The sequence below is a fragment of the Calliphora vicina genome, chromosome 1 (genome assembly GCF_958450345.1).
Source record: "Calliphora vicina chromosome 1, idCalVici1.1, whole genome shotgun sequence".
Taxonomy (NCBI): Eukaryota; Metazoa; Arthropoda; class Insecta; order Diptera; family Calliphoridae; genus Calliphora; species Calliphora vicina.
The window spans coordinates 23,772,329-23,786,117 of record NC_088780.1 but is presented as its reverse complement, the minus strand read 5'-3'; the positions used below and the strand labels follow the sequence as shown (position 1 = coordinate 23,786,117).

The 13,789-nt window shown below is 28.5% G+C and overlaps 1 protein-coding gene across 1 annotated transcript in view; it reads right to left on the bottom strand.

The window, feature by feature from the left end:
• Nlg3 (Neuroligin 3) overlaps nucleotides 1–13,789 on the bottom strand; it is a 147,412-nt gene that overhangs the window by 114,237 nt on the left and 19,386 nt on the right. Inside the window, exon 2 of the mRNA XM_065498289.1 lies at nucleotides 5,930–6,093. Coding sequence (XP_065354361.1) covers nucleotides 5,930–6,093 — 164 coding nt within the window. The remainder of the gene's footprint in view (nucleotides 1–5,929; nucleotides 6,094–13,789) is intronic.

The following is a 13,789-nucleotide window of genomic DNA, read 5'->3' as shown; positions in this document are numbered from 1 at the left end:
GCTGTTGTTTAATATTTCCATACACAATGCAATGCAATTCAATCCAATCATTCTGTTCCAAAGTTACACAATACATTAAACCCAGATATGCCGATTGCTTGAGCTTGATCATTTTAAAATTACTTTTATATTATTTTGGAAGCAAATGAGAAATAAAAAACATTGCAATTAGAGTTTTTTAAAAATGTATTGAAAAAAGTGGTTTTTTAAGTCGTCCAATATAGAGGACATTGGGGTCACAAGAACAAAACTAAAGCGCAATAATGAAACATTCATGCATATAACAATCAAGCAACTCATCATAAATATAAATTCAAAAAAAATATAGTATTTATTACTTGGAAATGTACAAAATTTTACTTTCCGTACAAATGAGATATGTTCATAATGACTGAATATGGGTATTATGAAAATATCACAAATTAAAAATTCAATAACTCAAAAATATTAGCAAAAATTAATGCGATCACACAATCTCCCATGAGGTATTGGTGAGTACTAAGTATGTGAACAAAAAAAAAATGATATTTTGATAAACGTGACGTATCCTGTAAACAATAACTACATGTACTACATATAGTACAGTCGGCATAGCTGGGTTAAGTTTGCGAGTCTAAATTGTCGCGAAAACTTATCAGAGTTGTGCAAATTAATTTCCATACAATAATTTACAATTCATTTGCATAGATTGCACAGTTTGCGACACATTTAAGCATTTACATGAGGAACCTTAATATGTTTATACCACAATATGTTTCCACAATATAATTATCCGACCCTATGAAGTATATACATTAGGGTGGCCCTTAATAAACGAAAGTTGGATTTTGGCCATTCTCACCCCTCAGTTTGGTGAACATTAGTAAAAAAATCATCCTGAAAAAATTTTAGGTAAATCGGTTGGGGTTAAGACGTGCCGCAAGCCCTCTGAAGTTTTGAGATGCATTTACAAGGGGAAAAAATGCATTTTTTTCAGTTTTTGCAAAAATTTTGCCATTAACAAATTACTTTTGTAATTTAATTTAAAAGAATCGAAATGTGTACGTAATTGTCGTTCTAATGAGACATAAAAACCAGAAATCGGTCAAAAAATTTTAAAGTTATTAAAAATTCGCCAGGCCATTAACGTATCTCAGGCCACTAGAACAAGATATGTAGGAACAAAATTAACATATTTTGATAAATATTAAAATAAAAGCTCATTTTTACTTAAAATATGTTCATATATACTTGTGTATGAGTTTTTGTCTTCGTAGGATACCGTTAACCTATTCTTAGGTATGATCAAAAAAATTAAATTTTTTTAACGGCAGTTTCAAAACTCCATTTTCAAATTTTTAAAAATTTTGTTAAACAAATTTCAGAATTTTTTGATCATCTCATTGGGATTTATTAAGAGTATAATAGGGAATAAAAATGTGAAAAAATTATGAAAATATCTCTTATTGTTTTTCCGTACCTGCGATTTAAATTTTGAAATTTTCGAGAAAAACCAATGATTTGGCAATTTTTAGGCCAATGAGCTCTATTTCCTTACTCTTATGAATTTTAAGCAAAATTTATACAGAATATTATAGTCCAGATAATTTTAAATATACTCTGAAACTTTTACTAAAATCGGAAAACGTTAACCCTTAAATCGTGAAGGTCAAAGGTAAAATTTTTCAATATTTGGAATTTTTCATAGAGAGATAGCGAAATGTTCGAAATTTTTTATATTTTTGGGCCGATTTTGATGAAATTTAACAAAAATATAACACAAAGCCTAGTATTTACAAAAACAGCAGAAAAATTAAAATTAACCCTATATAGCTCTTGGTGTTAAAATGACCCCAAACTTCTAAAACCATAAAAAATTATGATTTTAAAAGTTTGGTGTCATTTTAACCCCAAGTGCCATTAAGCGTTAATTTCCATTCTTGTGCTGTTACTATAAACCCCAGAGTTTATGTTATAGTTTTGTTAAATTTCATCAAAATCGGGCCAAAAATATACAAAATTTCGAACATTTCGCTATCTCTCTATGAAAAATTCCAAATATTGAAAAATTTTACTTTTGACCTTCACGATTTAAGGGTTAACGTTTTCCGATTTTAGTAAAAGTTTCAGAGTATATTTAAAATTATATCGACTATAATATTCTGTATAAGTTTTGCTTAAAATTCATAAGAGTAAGGAAATAGAGCTCATTGACCTAAAAATTGCCAAATAATTGGTTTTTCTCGAAAATTTCAAAATTTAAATCGCAGGTACGGAAAAACTATAAGAGATATTTTCATAATTTTTTCACATTTTTTTCCCTATTATACTCTTAATAAATCCCAATGAGATGATCAAAAAATTCTGAAATTTGTTTAACAAAATTTTTAAAAATTTGAAAATGGAGTTTTGAAACTGCCGTTAAAAAATTTTTATTTTTTTGATCAAACCTAAGAATAGGTTAACGGTATCCTACGAAGACAAAAACTCATATACAAGTATATATGGACATATTTTAAGTAAAAATTAGCTTTTATTTTAATATTTATCAAAATATGTTAATTTTGTTCCTACATTTCTTGTTCTAGTGGCCTGAGACACGTTAAAGGCCTGGCGAATTTTTAATAACTTTAACATTTATCGACCGATTTCTGTTTTTTATATCTCATTAGAACGACAATTACGTACACATTTCGATTCTTTTAAATTAAATTACAAAAGTAATTTTTTAATGGCAAAATTTTTACAAAAACTTAAAAAAATGCATTTTTTCCCCTTGTAAATGCATCTCAAAACTTCAGAGGGCTTGCGGCACGTCTTAACCCCAACCGATTTACCTAAAAATTTTTCAGGATGATTTTTTTACTAATGTTCACCAAACTGGACGGTGAGAATGGCCAAAATCCAACTTTCGTTTATTAAGGGCCACCCTAATATACATATATTCTAAATCCTTATAGATAGCAGAGTTGATTAAGCCATGTCCGTCTGTCTGTCTGTTGAAATCAATTTTCTGAAGACCCTGATATCTTCGGGATTCAAATCTCCAATAATTCTGTCAGACATGCTTTCGAGAAGTTTCCTATTTAAAATCAGCTAAATCGGTCCACAAATTGCTGAAATATGAGGAAATAACCAGGACCACCTCGATTTTTGACCTACATATATCTGGATTACTAAGTCATTAATATAGCATATTGTCTATATTAATATATATCTAATGATATATATTTCAAAGGCCTTTGCAACGATGTATATAAGACCAAAGTAAGTTGGACCTACAATGGGTCAAAATCGGAAAATATATTTTTAAACCCGAGTTTTTTTTCCACCAAAAAAAAATTTACAAAACTAATTTTTTTTTAAATTTAAAAAAAAAATTTAAAATAACAATTCGAAAAAAAAAAATTTTCCCAAAAATTTAAAAAACAACTTTGGAAAAAAAAATTTTGTTTACCCAAATATATTTAAAATTCGTATTTTGAAGTATAATTTGTTGAAGGGTATATAAGATTCTGCACAGCCGAATATAGCTCTCTTACTTGTTTTTAATAAGTTTTTTTATGAATTTCGGTATTTAAGTGCAGACAATGTCACATGTCTGCATTTTATGAGAATACCTTTCGATATATATAAGCTCTAAAGTATCCCTGCATGGAATGCCAATACTGAACTTCTAGTGACTTAATACTGACTTTGTCAGCAGTACTACTGACCAGATATACCCCATCCAATGTAATCTTCTATTGACATTTTAGATTGGCTTGTCATTGTAGATCTACAAGTAGACTGTAGCTCTACTATCGAGGTAATTATTTTCTATACCTATTGACTCACAGATTAATAAAAAAAACCAAACTATAGACGCTTTCATTGACAATGTCACTAGAAATACACCAGAATTGTTGTCTCTAACGTATCTCTACTGAAGTTTAAAGGAATGTTGCCGACATTTTAACTAGTGCAATTGTTGATAAAGGAAGAGTGTTGACATAAAGACATATGGTTCCAGGCTGACTACAGGGATATTAAGATATCTCAATCAGTTCGAATTTTACACTTATTCAAATTTCAAACGAAAAAGTTCTAAATCATGAAGTTTCATATTTTTATGTTACTAAATGTTATTCTAAAAATGTGTTGCATACACTATGGGGAAACCTGTAGTATATTTTAAGGCTTTTTTATTTCAAAGTTATTCCTGTTGTTATATCTTTAAAAAAAACTATGAAAAACTATGAAAAAAAAAGTAAAGTAAAATTATAAGTTGAGTCCGATATTATGAAAAAATCGGGCCAAGCAACTATAAGAGTATAAGTAGCACAAGAATGCATGTTTGCTATAAGCCAAATCAAGGGCAATAAAAATATACTTTTTTGAAGAACCACAAACAAATTAGCAGGCATTTAAAAATGGTGAATGTCTGAGGTTACCTTATCTGCTATGCCTGTATGATATTTCTTGTTAATTGAATCGTCCAGTTAGAAATGACATATTTATTTACAAAAAATTCAGTTTCTAGGAAGATTAACGATTTAGAGAAAGGATTTTTGAAACAACAAAAACTAATAATGGAAGCCATACACAGAAATAACAGATTCTTATTAGCAACATAATTTGTTGCCAATCAAACGATTCGGTAGCACACACAGAATTTTTCTGTTCTATTAACAGAAAGTCAGTTGATAAAGAAGAACTTCAGTTGAAACAACCAAAATTTTGTTACCCTTTCCAACATTTTGTAGTCACAATTGTAAAATTCGGCCACTAAGGTAGAATCATTCTCTTGGCAACAAATTCGGTTGCTATCACAAATCTGATTTCTCTGTGTAAAGAGTCGTAGCAATGCATTAATATATTTTTTTTTCATGTATTTTTTAAGTCGAAATTTTTTGGCTAAATATGATATATGACCGCACCAATTATCAAACTAAACATGAGTTAGGACCTTTCTATATTAAGGTAACGATTTACTTAGCTTCTAACAAGAGTTATTGGAAACGGATATATACCTATGCTGTTTTTAAATAATCACTTTTAACACTTATATATTAGAAAAACCTACAACCCAACGAAATTGCAATAAATTAAATACACTTAAAACAATTTTCCTTATAGCACATACTAAATTGACATAATTTTCTTAAATTGTTTTGCAAATCTAATGATGATGTTCTAAAGAGTTTATATTACTTAGATACATCTTTATACCCTTTATCGTCACCTAACTCCTTACAACATTTTGGCAAAGAAAAGTAATTCAAAACAGAAATTACTTTATACCCATATGAAACAGGCCATTAATCATTTGCCTAAGAACTAAGGTAGGCAAACATATGTTGTTCTAGGTTTTTAGGTAAAACTGTATATATGTATGTATGTGCATATATTTGCTTATTTATTTGTGTATTTTATTTTTCTCTCTTCTCTTTTGTAGCTGCTTTTCAAAAAGGTGCGGCACACAATTTGCATAATTCGGTATGTGGCTATAAAAAAAATGACTGTCAAAACATTTATCTTTTTGACAGTTTGGTGTGTATGTATCTGTCATGCATATTTCCCTAAAATAACAAAGTATTAAACAAATCTAAATCTTTTAAAGGACGTTGGCAACAACAAAAAATTTAAAAAAAAGGTTTACAAGAGTGTTAAATCTTAAGCAAAAAGATTGTAGTCTAACAAACTAAAAGAAAACTTTTTATTTGTTTAAATAAGAAAAACGAAAATCTTTTTGTATTTTAAGTATTAAAAGAAATTATTTAAATTCTTAATGGTTTGTCACTTAAGTATTTTCTGTTTAAACTCCAGTTACGTTTACGTTCCATTTTATTTTTTGCTTTAACGTATTTTGATTTTAAGCTTAAGAATTCCAGTTTTAGTAGGGATTTTCTTAAACAAGCAAACAAGAAAAAACAAGCATAACGATTGAAAGACAAAATAAGACACTTACCTTGTATGGGCACATAAATATTTAAATATAAACAATCCTCTGATTGATTTTGTAAATATGGCAGTAAACGTTTTAAATACTCCAAACGTCCCTTTGGCATACGTTCCAAGGCAGCTGTCTGATTGGCTATATCGGGCAAACGTTGTGGGCAAACAGGACTAAATCTATACAGTTTGGTTGTTATTGTTGTTTATTTATTCATATAAATATTGATGAAAGTAAATTTGCCATGGAAAAAAAAAGAAAAGAAAAAGAAGAAAAATTGTATATAAAAAGATTAAAATTGTTTTAGTTTTTATCTGTTATGTCATGGCAATACAAAATGGAAAAGAAAAAGAAAAGAAAAAAACTTTATATAAAGTAAGAGTTATTGATGTGTAAATATTTATTAATTTTTGTTTGCCTAACTCTAACAAAAACTATCCAAATTCTTTTTATCGTAAGTTTTTCTTTACAAATTTCCTGTAAAAATATGTATGAATTCACTGGCTATTCTTTGTTTTTCTCCGATAGTTTCTAGGAGATATTCAAATTTTTTGAAATTGTGTTAACTTAGAGATAAATTTTGTTGGTTTATAAAAGGACAAAGTGTGTATGTTGATTTTAGCTGCACAAACTTTTATTCTTTTCAAAAAATATTCTTTCATAATTTGTTAATAGATGATAAAGACTACAAGAAAACTGGGTTAAATATAAGTAGGTTGTACAAAAATAATGTTTTTGTAATTTTTTGTTTCGTACTGTCAAAATTTATATTATTTTTTTTGTTGTAGTAGGCGTATGATTGATATAAATTCTATTTAAAACAGATATATGAATACAGTGAAAACTCCTTATAGTGGACAGACATTCTCTCTTTAAAACTCCGTCCTTCAAAAATATTGTACTTTTTCATATGGCAGTATGAAATGTTAGAACCATTGATTTGTTGATGACTAAAATATTAAGAAAAATTTATATGTACAAAATTTTTATTATGAAAAAGTGCAATATTTTTAAAGGACGAAGTTTCAAAATGAAATATTTTTTTAATCTAATTGAATTTTTTTTTGTCAGACCAAAAATTAAATTATCTAAACCAAAAAAATAGTTTTATTAAATGTGCATGAAATTGTTCCTAATATTTGCAATCCTATTAAAATTTTAGTTTTAGAAACTCAATAAATATGTAATAAAATCTTTATTTATTAACAAAACTCAATGAAATTTTGAAAGTTTTTTAAATTTGTAATTCTAAATAACAAAGTGTAAGAACACATGTCAAAACGTCAAAGGGAATCCCGCGATTCCTAAAAGTTGTGGCGAAAATCCCAAAAATGGTATTTTCTACAATTTTGCCCCAGGGTCAACATTTCCTTTGGGGCTGGAAATATACTTTGTGGTCGACTAGGAAACAGATCAATGTTTCTAAGGCTGCTCTCCGTTTTCTGATGCCAGCTTGGGGATTTTAGAACATGTGGCCTAAAATTTAAATTTTGATAAAAATAGGTCAAATCCCGAAGGTCATGGGCGACATATTTGAAAAATATTACATGTTTCTTAAACCAAAATATTCTCCATAAAGATACCTCACAGAAATAAATAAAATTGTTATATATTCTTAACCCTTTGACGACGAAGAATTTTCCGCTGGAAATTTTTAAAATTTTATTGCGGATTCTTACTCGGAAAGGCGACATTACGTGACTAAAGTGTTGTCAAAATTTAAAAAATTTTATTCCATCTACGAGAAAAATCATGGCATCATGTATGTGTGCCATTCGTCAAAGGTAAAAATTTTGGAACAAATGCACTGAACAATTAAAAGCTTTTTGTCATTTCAAAAAGTAGAGTACTGCTTTATTTACACTGCAAAACAAATAAAATTGAATATGACAAAAGGTGTTCCCAAACCTAAAGCAGCCAAAGAATTTTTAGTTAAACTTCAGATGAAAAAAGCCAAACAAAATTATGTTTCGAAAGCTTTTACCGACCCTGATTGTATATACGGGCAAGTTTTATACCCAAATGTATTTTAGAAGTGTTTAATACAGTTTGAGAGTTCGACACACTAATAGGGTAATAGAGTATGGTAAAATTTAAGGGCCGCAGTATATGAATGACAAACACATAAGCTGGGAGTCGTTAGGAGTTTAAATTGATTATTTATATACAACTGATATATACATAGGCAAAAAGGCACAGAAAGAGGTTGACGAATGGCGAATCCGTGGTTCAGGATATGACAGCAGTGCTAGAAAATGTTATATTTGGATAACATTTCCAATAATCCAATACTTATGATCAATCGAAGATCAGATTTTATGTTCGTCTGATCTTTTTATGGATGTAGCTGTACATTTTCAAACAAGATAGAATGGAGGAGTCATGACCAGAAACTGAATTGATAGTCGAACAAACATAATTTGTTTTACATGTGAAAAAATCAAAGTGCTTTACTGGAACAGAAATGGTTTTGAATTTTATCACAACTAAGTTCGATTTTGATTTAGATTTTATGAACCATTTACAGGATCTCATAATTTTAAATGAATATTTTGCGTTTTTTTAATGTTTTTTAATGAATTGTTTGTGTTTTCATTGTTTTTCAATTATAAAACATTAAATAAAATAAAAAAATTTTAAAGAAAAATCTCCCTTATTTTTACCTTTGACGACGAATGGGACACATATGTCCAATCATATTTTCAGTCCCCCCGGGAAAAAAGCAAATAGGACATATGAGTCCCACTTGTCGTCAAAGGTTTAAAAAATTTTTTTTTTTAATAAAAAAAAAAGAAAAAAATCTACAATTTAATGTATTTTTAAATTGAAAAACGTTCATTTTTGGATACATAATTGCTATTGCTCTGAAATCTATTGTATAATATTGGAAATTCAGTTGTCTAATTAACAACAGAAATTTGAGTCCATTGGGCCCTTTATGTTTAAAAAAGCGGACAAATATTTGGCTAAATTTTAACATTTTAATTTTGAAATGCCTATAACTCGGAAACTATGAGAGATAAATAGCACAATTATGCTTGTTTTTTCAAGATTGGATAGATCGACTTTCCAAAAAATAAAAGTCTTTAAAATCGGATGGGAAACAAAAAATTTTCCGTGTTTAAAAGTTTTACATATCGAAGGTACCCTACTTTGAGCTCCCAAAGCACCGCCTCTGGAGTATTTGTAGGGTACATTTTAATAAATAAAACTCGAATGCTCCTTGGCTATGCCCAAGTCAAATTTTATTCCGATCGGACTATCCGTTTAGAAATGCCAGATATATTTCCAAAAAATTTTGATTCTGCCACACTGTGTACCCCTATTTAGACAGTGCGTATGATTGATGTATTTATTAAGTATACAACTAAAACTATTGCATACTTTTGTGTGCCATTTTATATTGTTCTACACAGCGTATTAGTACCATGAATTAGAGCATAACAATTTTGTAATGCATTTTCAAACTAAAATTTGTCATGTACAAATAAACTAATTAAATTGTTTTCAAATTTCAAAATAAAGTTATATTGATTATTATAACTAGGCTTATATATATTAGACACCAAATACATTTTGTATTCATATCATGCCCATACAATTATAATGATTTTATAAAATCACCACAATTCAAATATCATCAAATTGTAATACGAAAGTACTTTAACCAAACTATTATAAATAATAATTTAATTTCCCTTATTTAAAACCCCAATAAATTTGTGCTCTCTAAATGTAATATGTGGATTTATGTACATTCATCTGCCAAATGCACAAATATCCAATAACTAGGGTTAAATATAATTAGATAGGAATTAAATTAAACTAACTTTAAACATTTTTCACAGAAATTTATGATAAAATTATTTTGCACACAAACCGTTTGGAAAACTGAGATTTATATGCAATCAACTCAGTAGTACAAACAAACCGCTCACACAACTAAACCTTAAAGGCATCAACTATTATTTAATATCCTTTTTGGTTTCCACAAATAACTAATTCTCACCTCTTCTACTTACAAATACCCACTTAGAGTTCCACAAAGCATAAGTTTATGTGAAATTATAAAGGATTTGTGGGAAATTAAGCTTTTATCATTGGAAAACTAAACATGTCAGTCGAAGGCATGTGTATGCAGATGTAAATGTATGTGGAAGACATATGAAATTTTAGAGCATGAAAAATATGAACATACATACATTAATCCTTTGACAATTTAAAAGTGAAAAACCAAAATGTATTAAGAGCTGTTTAAAACAAACAGGATAAAGCAAATATCAAAATTTATTATACATAACACCCACATTTATAAGCACACATACATTCTCTAAAGATTATAAGGGTCTAAAATGTATTTAATAGAAAACTAAGTAATTTTTGTTTTAATTTTAAAATTTTATTTCTCATGAATATTAAATTTCTTAATTTAAATTTTGTACAGAAACGAAAAGTTATGAAAATGATAGTTAAATACATATTTATACATAAATTAAGGATAGAATTTATAATGAAGTAAAAATCTGGTAAATTTTCTACAGAAATTCATATTATATCTATGTACATGGAAATTAATTTAAAAATTTAATAATAAAGTTTAAACAAAGCTGTAAGTTTTGAAATATTTTATAATGACCACCGACCAAGTATGAATATGGATGACTCGATAAATCGTGACCTTGCAACTATCTCCAGATGGGCTGAATTGAACCGAGTTAATTTCAAAGCACTCAAAACTCAGTGTTGGCTATTGACAAGCGACTCGAGACTTCCCCATAATCATGTCTTCGTATGGATAACACAGTGCAACACGACAATTTTTTTAATCATGGAAATATATTCACATACGGACCCCACTACGTGATAAAATACCAAAAAGAAGACCCAGAATTAAGTGATTTGGGCCATAAACTTTTAAATTATTATAAACTAAAGCATACTTTTAGGCAGCTTTACAAAAATTTATTTCGAATTTTTTAAAGTTTTTTTTGAGATTTTGATCTTGAAGATGAAGTTTTTTTGATTTTATATGTTCACAATTTTTGTTCTCTATGACAAGGGCTATAACTTTGCCTCAGAGAGTAAATCATAATTCGCAACTGTATGCAAGATATGAGTCTGAGAAAATGATCACTTTTTTGCAAAAATGTCACCGGACCCATAAAAATTGTGCATGACTTTATTTATAAATTCAAGTCAAACGTCAACAGACACTTCTCCCTCTTTCCTTTATCTTATAACTTTATTTCCTATCATTAACACAGTGCTCTTCATATATAGAGGTATCCTCAAATGTTGGTTAAACAAAAGAAAAATTACTGCATTTCCTTATTCTGCGCAAACTTTAGCTCATTGTAAATTTCATTGACCACGTTCACATACATTTTCTATTGTTTTTAAGAAGTTTTCATGTTTGTTTATGGCTTTTTGTCTAATTGTTTGGCTATTAAATATAACTGCTCTTTTGTGAAATTTTACTAGAAGCAAACAAAATATATTTAATTGTTATGATCAACTTTAAAGTACTAAAAATTGACATTAACTTTACGAGAGTGGGTATATTTAATGTATAATTTTTACAATCCAAATTGTTTTGGTCATTAAATTTAAGGTGTTTTTGATACAAAATTTTAATGGAAGCATTTATGCAATATTGTAGAGGGTTTTATTTTAGAAAATGTATTAATAAATGTTTAAATATATGAGATAAGTTTAAAACACATAATATAGGCTACAAAAATTAATGATTAGCAATTGTAAAGATAATGGTGTTTCAAACGTAATCTACAAAATTTTTTAAAATTAAAATCAAACTGAAATATTTTTAAAATTTCAAAGAAAACATTGAAAGGGATTTACAATAGATGGCGAATCTTCTTATACGAAACAACAAATTTGTTTCTTGCTTCGAAAATGCCAGCGAATTGTCATATGTGATAGGGTTTGCTTTACTTTTTTATTTTGAAAAAAAGTGCCGCTTATGAAAACCAATTGCTTACCATAAGTATTGGTAAGCAATTGGTTTTCTTAAGCGGCACTTTTTTTTCGTTTCATCGGTTTCAATGTGTGAGAAATGGTTTGAGAGGTTCAAAACTCGCGATTTTGATACGAAAGACAAACAAGTTTGAAAACAAGAATTAAAGATTGTTATGAAACTCAACAAAAGCCTTCAAGATATTTTGGATCTACTCAAGCAGCAATTCAAAAAGCAGGAAAATTGAGTAACATACGAATTGAAGCAGTCAGACCTTTAAAGACGATTTAGCATATCTGAAATGCAGCTTGAAAGCTGTAAGAAAAAATCAATTGTTCACCAAATTATTACTTGCGATGAAAAATTTATCTATTTTGATAACCCGAAGCGTTACAGATCATACGTGAAGACCACCCAACCAGCCCAATCGACACCAAAGCCAAATAAAGTAATACTATCTATTTAGTGGGTCCAAAAGGGTTCTATCTTTTATGAGCTGCTGAAATGTGGCCAGATCGTAACAAGGGGAACCTGTACTGAATACAACTGATTTGAAGACCATATGAAGGTTAAGAGATATTTAGGTTGAAAAATATTTCCTTTGAATATGGTAGTTTCCCGAAGTGTAGCTATAAACATTCAGCTAACCACAAAATTAATTTTAAAATTAATTTTTGTTAAAGTCCACTTTATTTTAAAATAGAACATTTGTTTTTTGCGTACCGTAAGAAATATTTTAAAGAAACTTTTTTCAACATATAATTTTAATAACTGAATATATGAATATTGATAATAATAAACAGAAAATTTCAAAACAGAAATATTATTATAAAATTATGACCCATTATTAATTCTGTTTGGTTTTTGTTTTATGGTACGAAATGTAAAATAATAGTCGATTTAAGGGGTTTAAAATCGACTTTAAGGCTTTTGTGGTTAGGCTGACATGTACAAGTATTTTGTGCTATTGAAGATAATAATCAGTTTTAGGCTATAATATATATAATATGAAGACAATTTGAGGAAAATCAGAAATCAATATACGCCAGATACACAAAAAAAATAAATTCACAATTGGAATGCATTTTTAAATAAATATTATTAATCGAACATGACTTTATTCCCAAACGTTTTTGATATTGTTCCATCGGTTTTTCGGTAGCTTTTGGCATGAGGAAAAAATAAATTTTCACTACGACATATCAAAAAATTCATTTTCGAAATTTCCAAAAACTTTTATTTTTAATGTTCGTTTAGAAGGTAATAAAAAAATTGGCTGATTTATTTTTTTTTAGATATCTAAATTTATTGAAGCAAGAATCTGCCAATATTACATCATGAAAATGCTCGGCCAAAGTTTGCAATACCGTTTAAAAAGCATTTGGAAAGTTTTGCCTCACCCGCCTTATAGTCCAGACCGCCTGACTACTATTTGATTCGATCGATGCAGAACGCTCTCACTGGGATACACTTCAGAAGAGTGTATTCGTTCTTGCCCTCTTGCAAAATGTTAGCAGATCTATTGGCTTGGAATCTATATATTTCCAAAAAGATGGGAAAAGGTCATAGCTAACAAATGTCAATACTTTGTATTCTTTGAATAAATTTATATTCTACAAATTTTTCAAAATAAAAGCAAACATTTTTAAAAAGCCCGGATTTTTAAATCATACAGCCAGTAACAATGGAGTAAGATCAACAAAATTCAATGATTTTTCCACTTGTATTAATGAAACATCACCGAGGTATCTAAAGCTCATTTTTTGTTAGTTATATATGAATTTAGATTTCCCTGAGTGAAGTATTTCGTGTTCCTGTTTAAAATTTTATTACCAAAAACACGCATTGAATAAGATCTAAATATCTAGGAAATCTTGAAAAAACCGATACATACTGTTTAT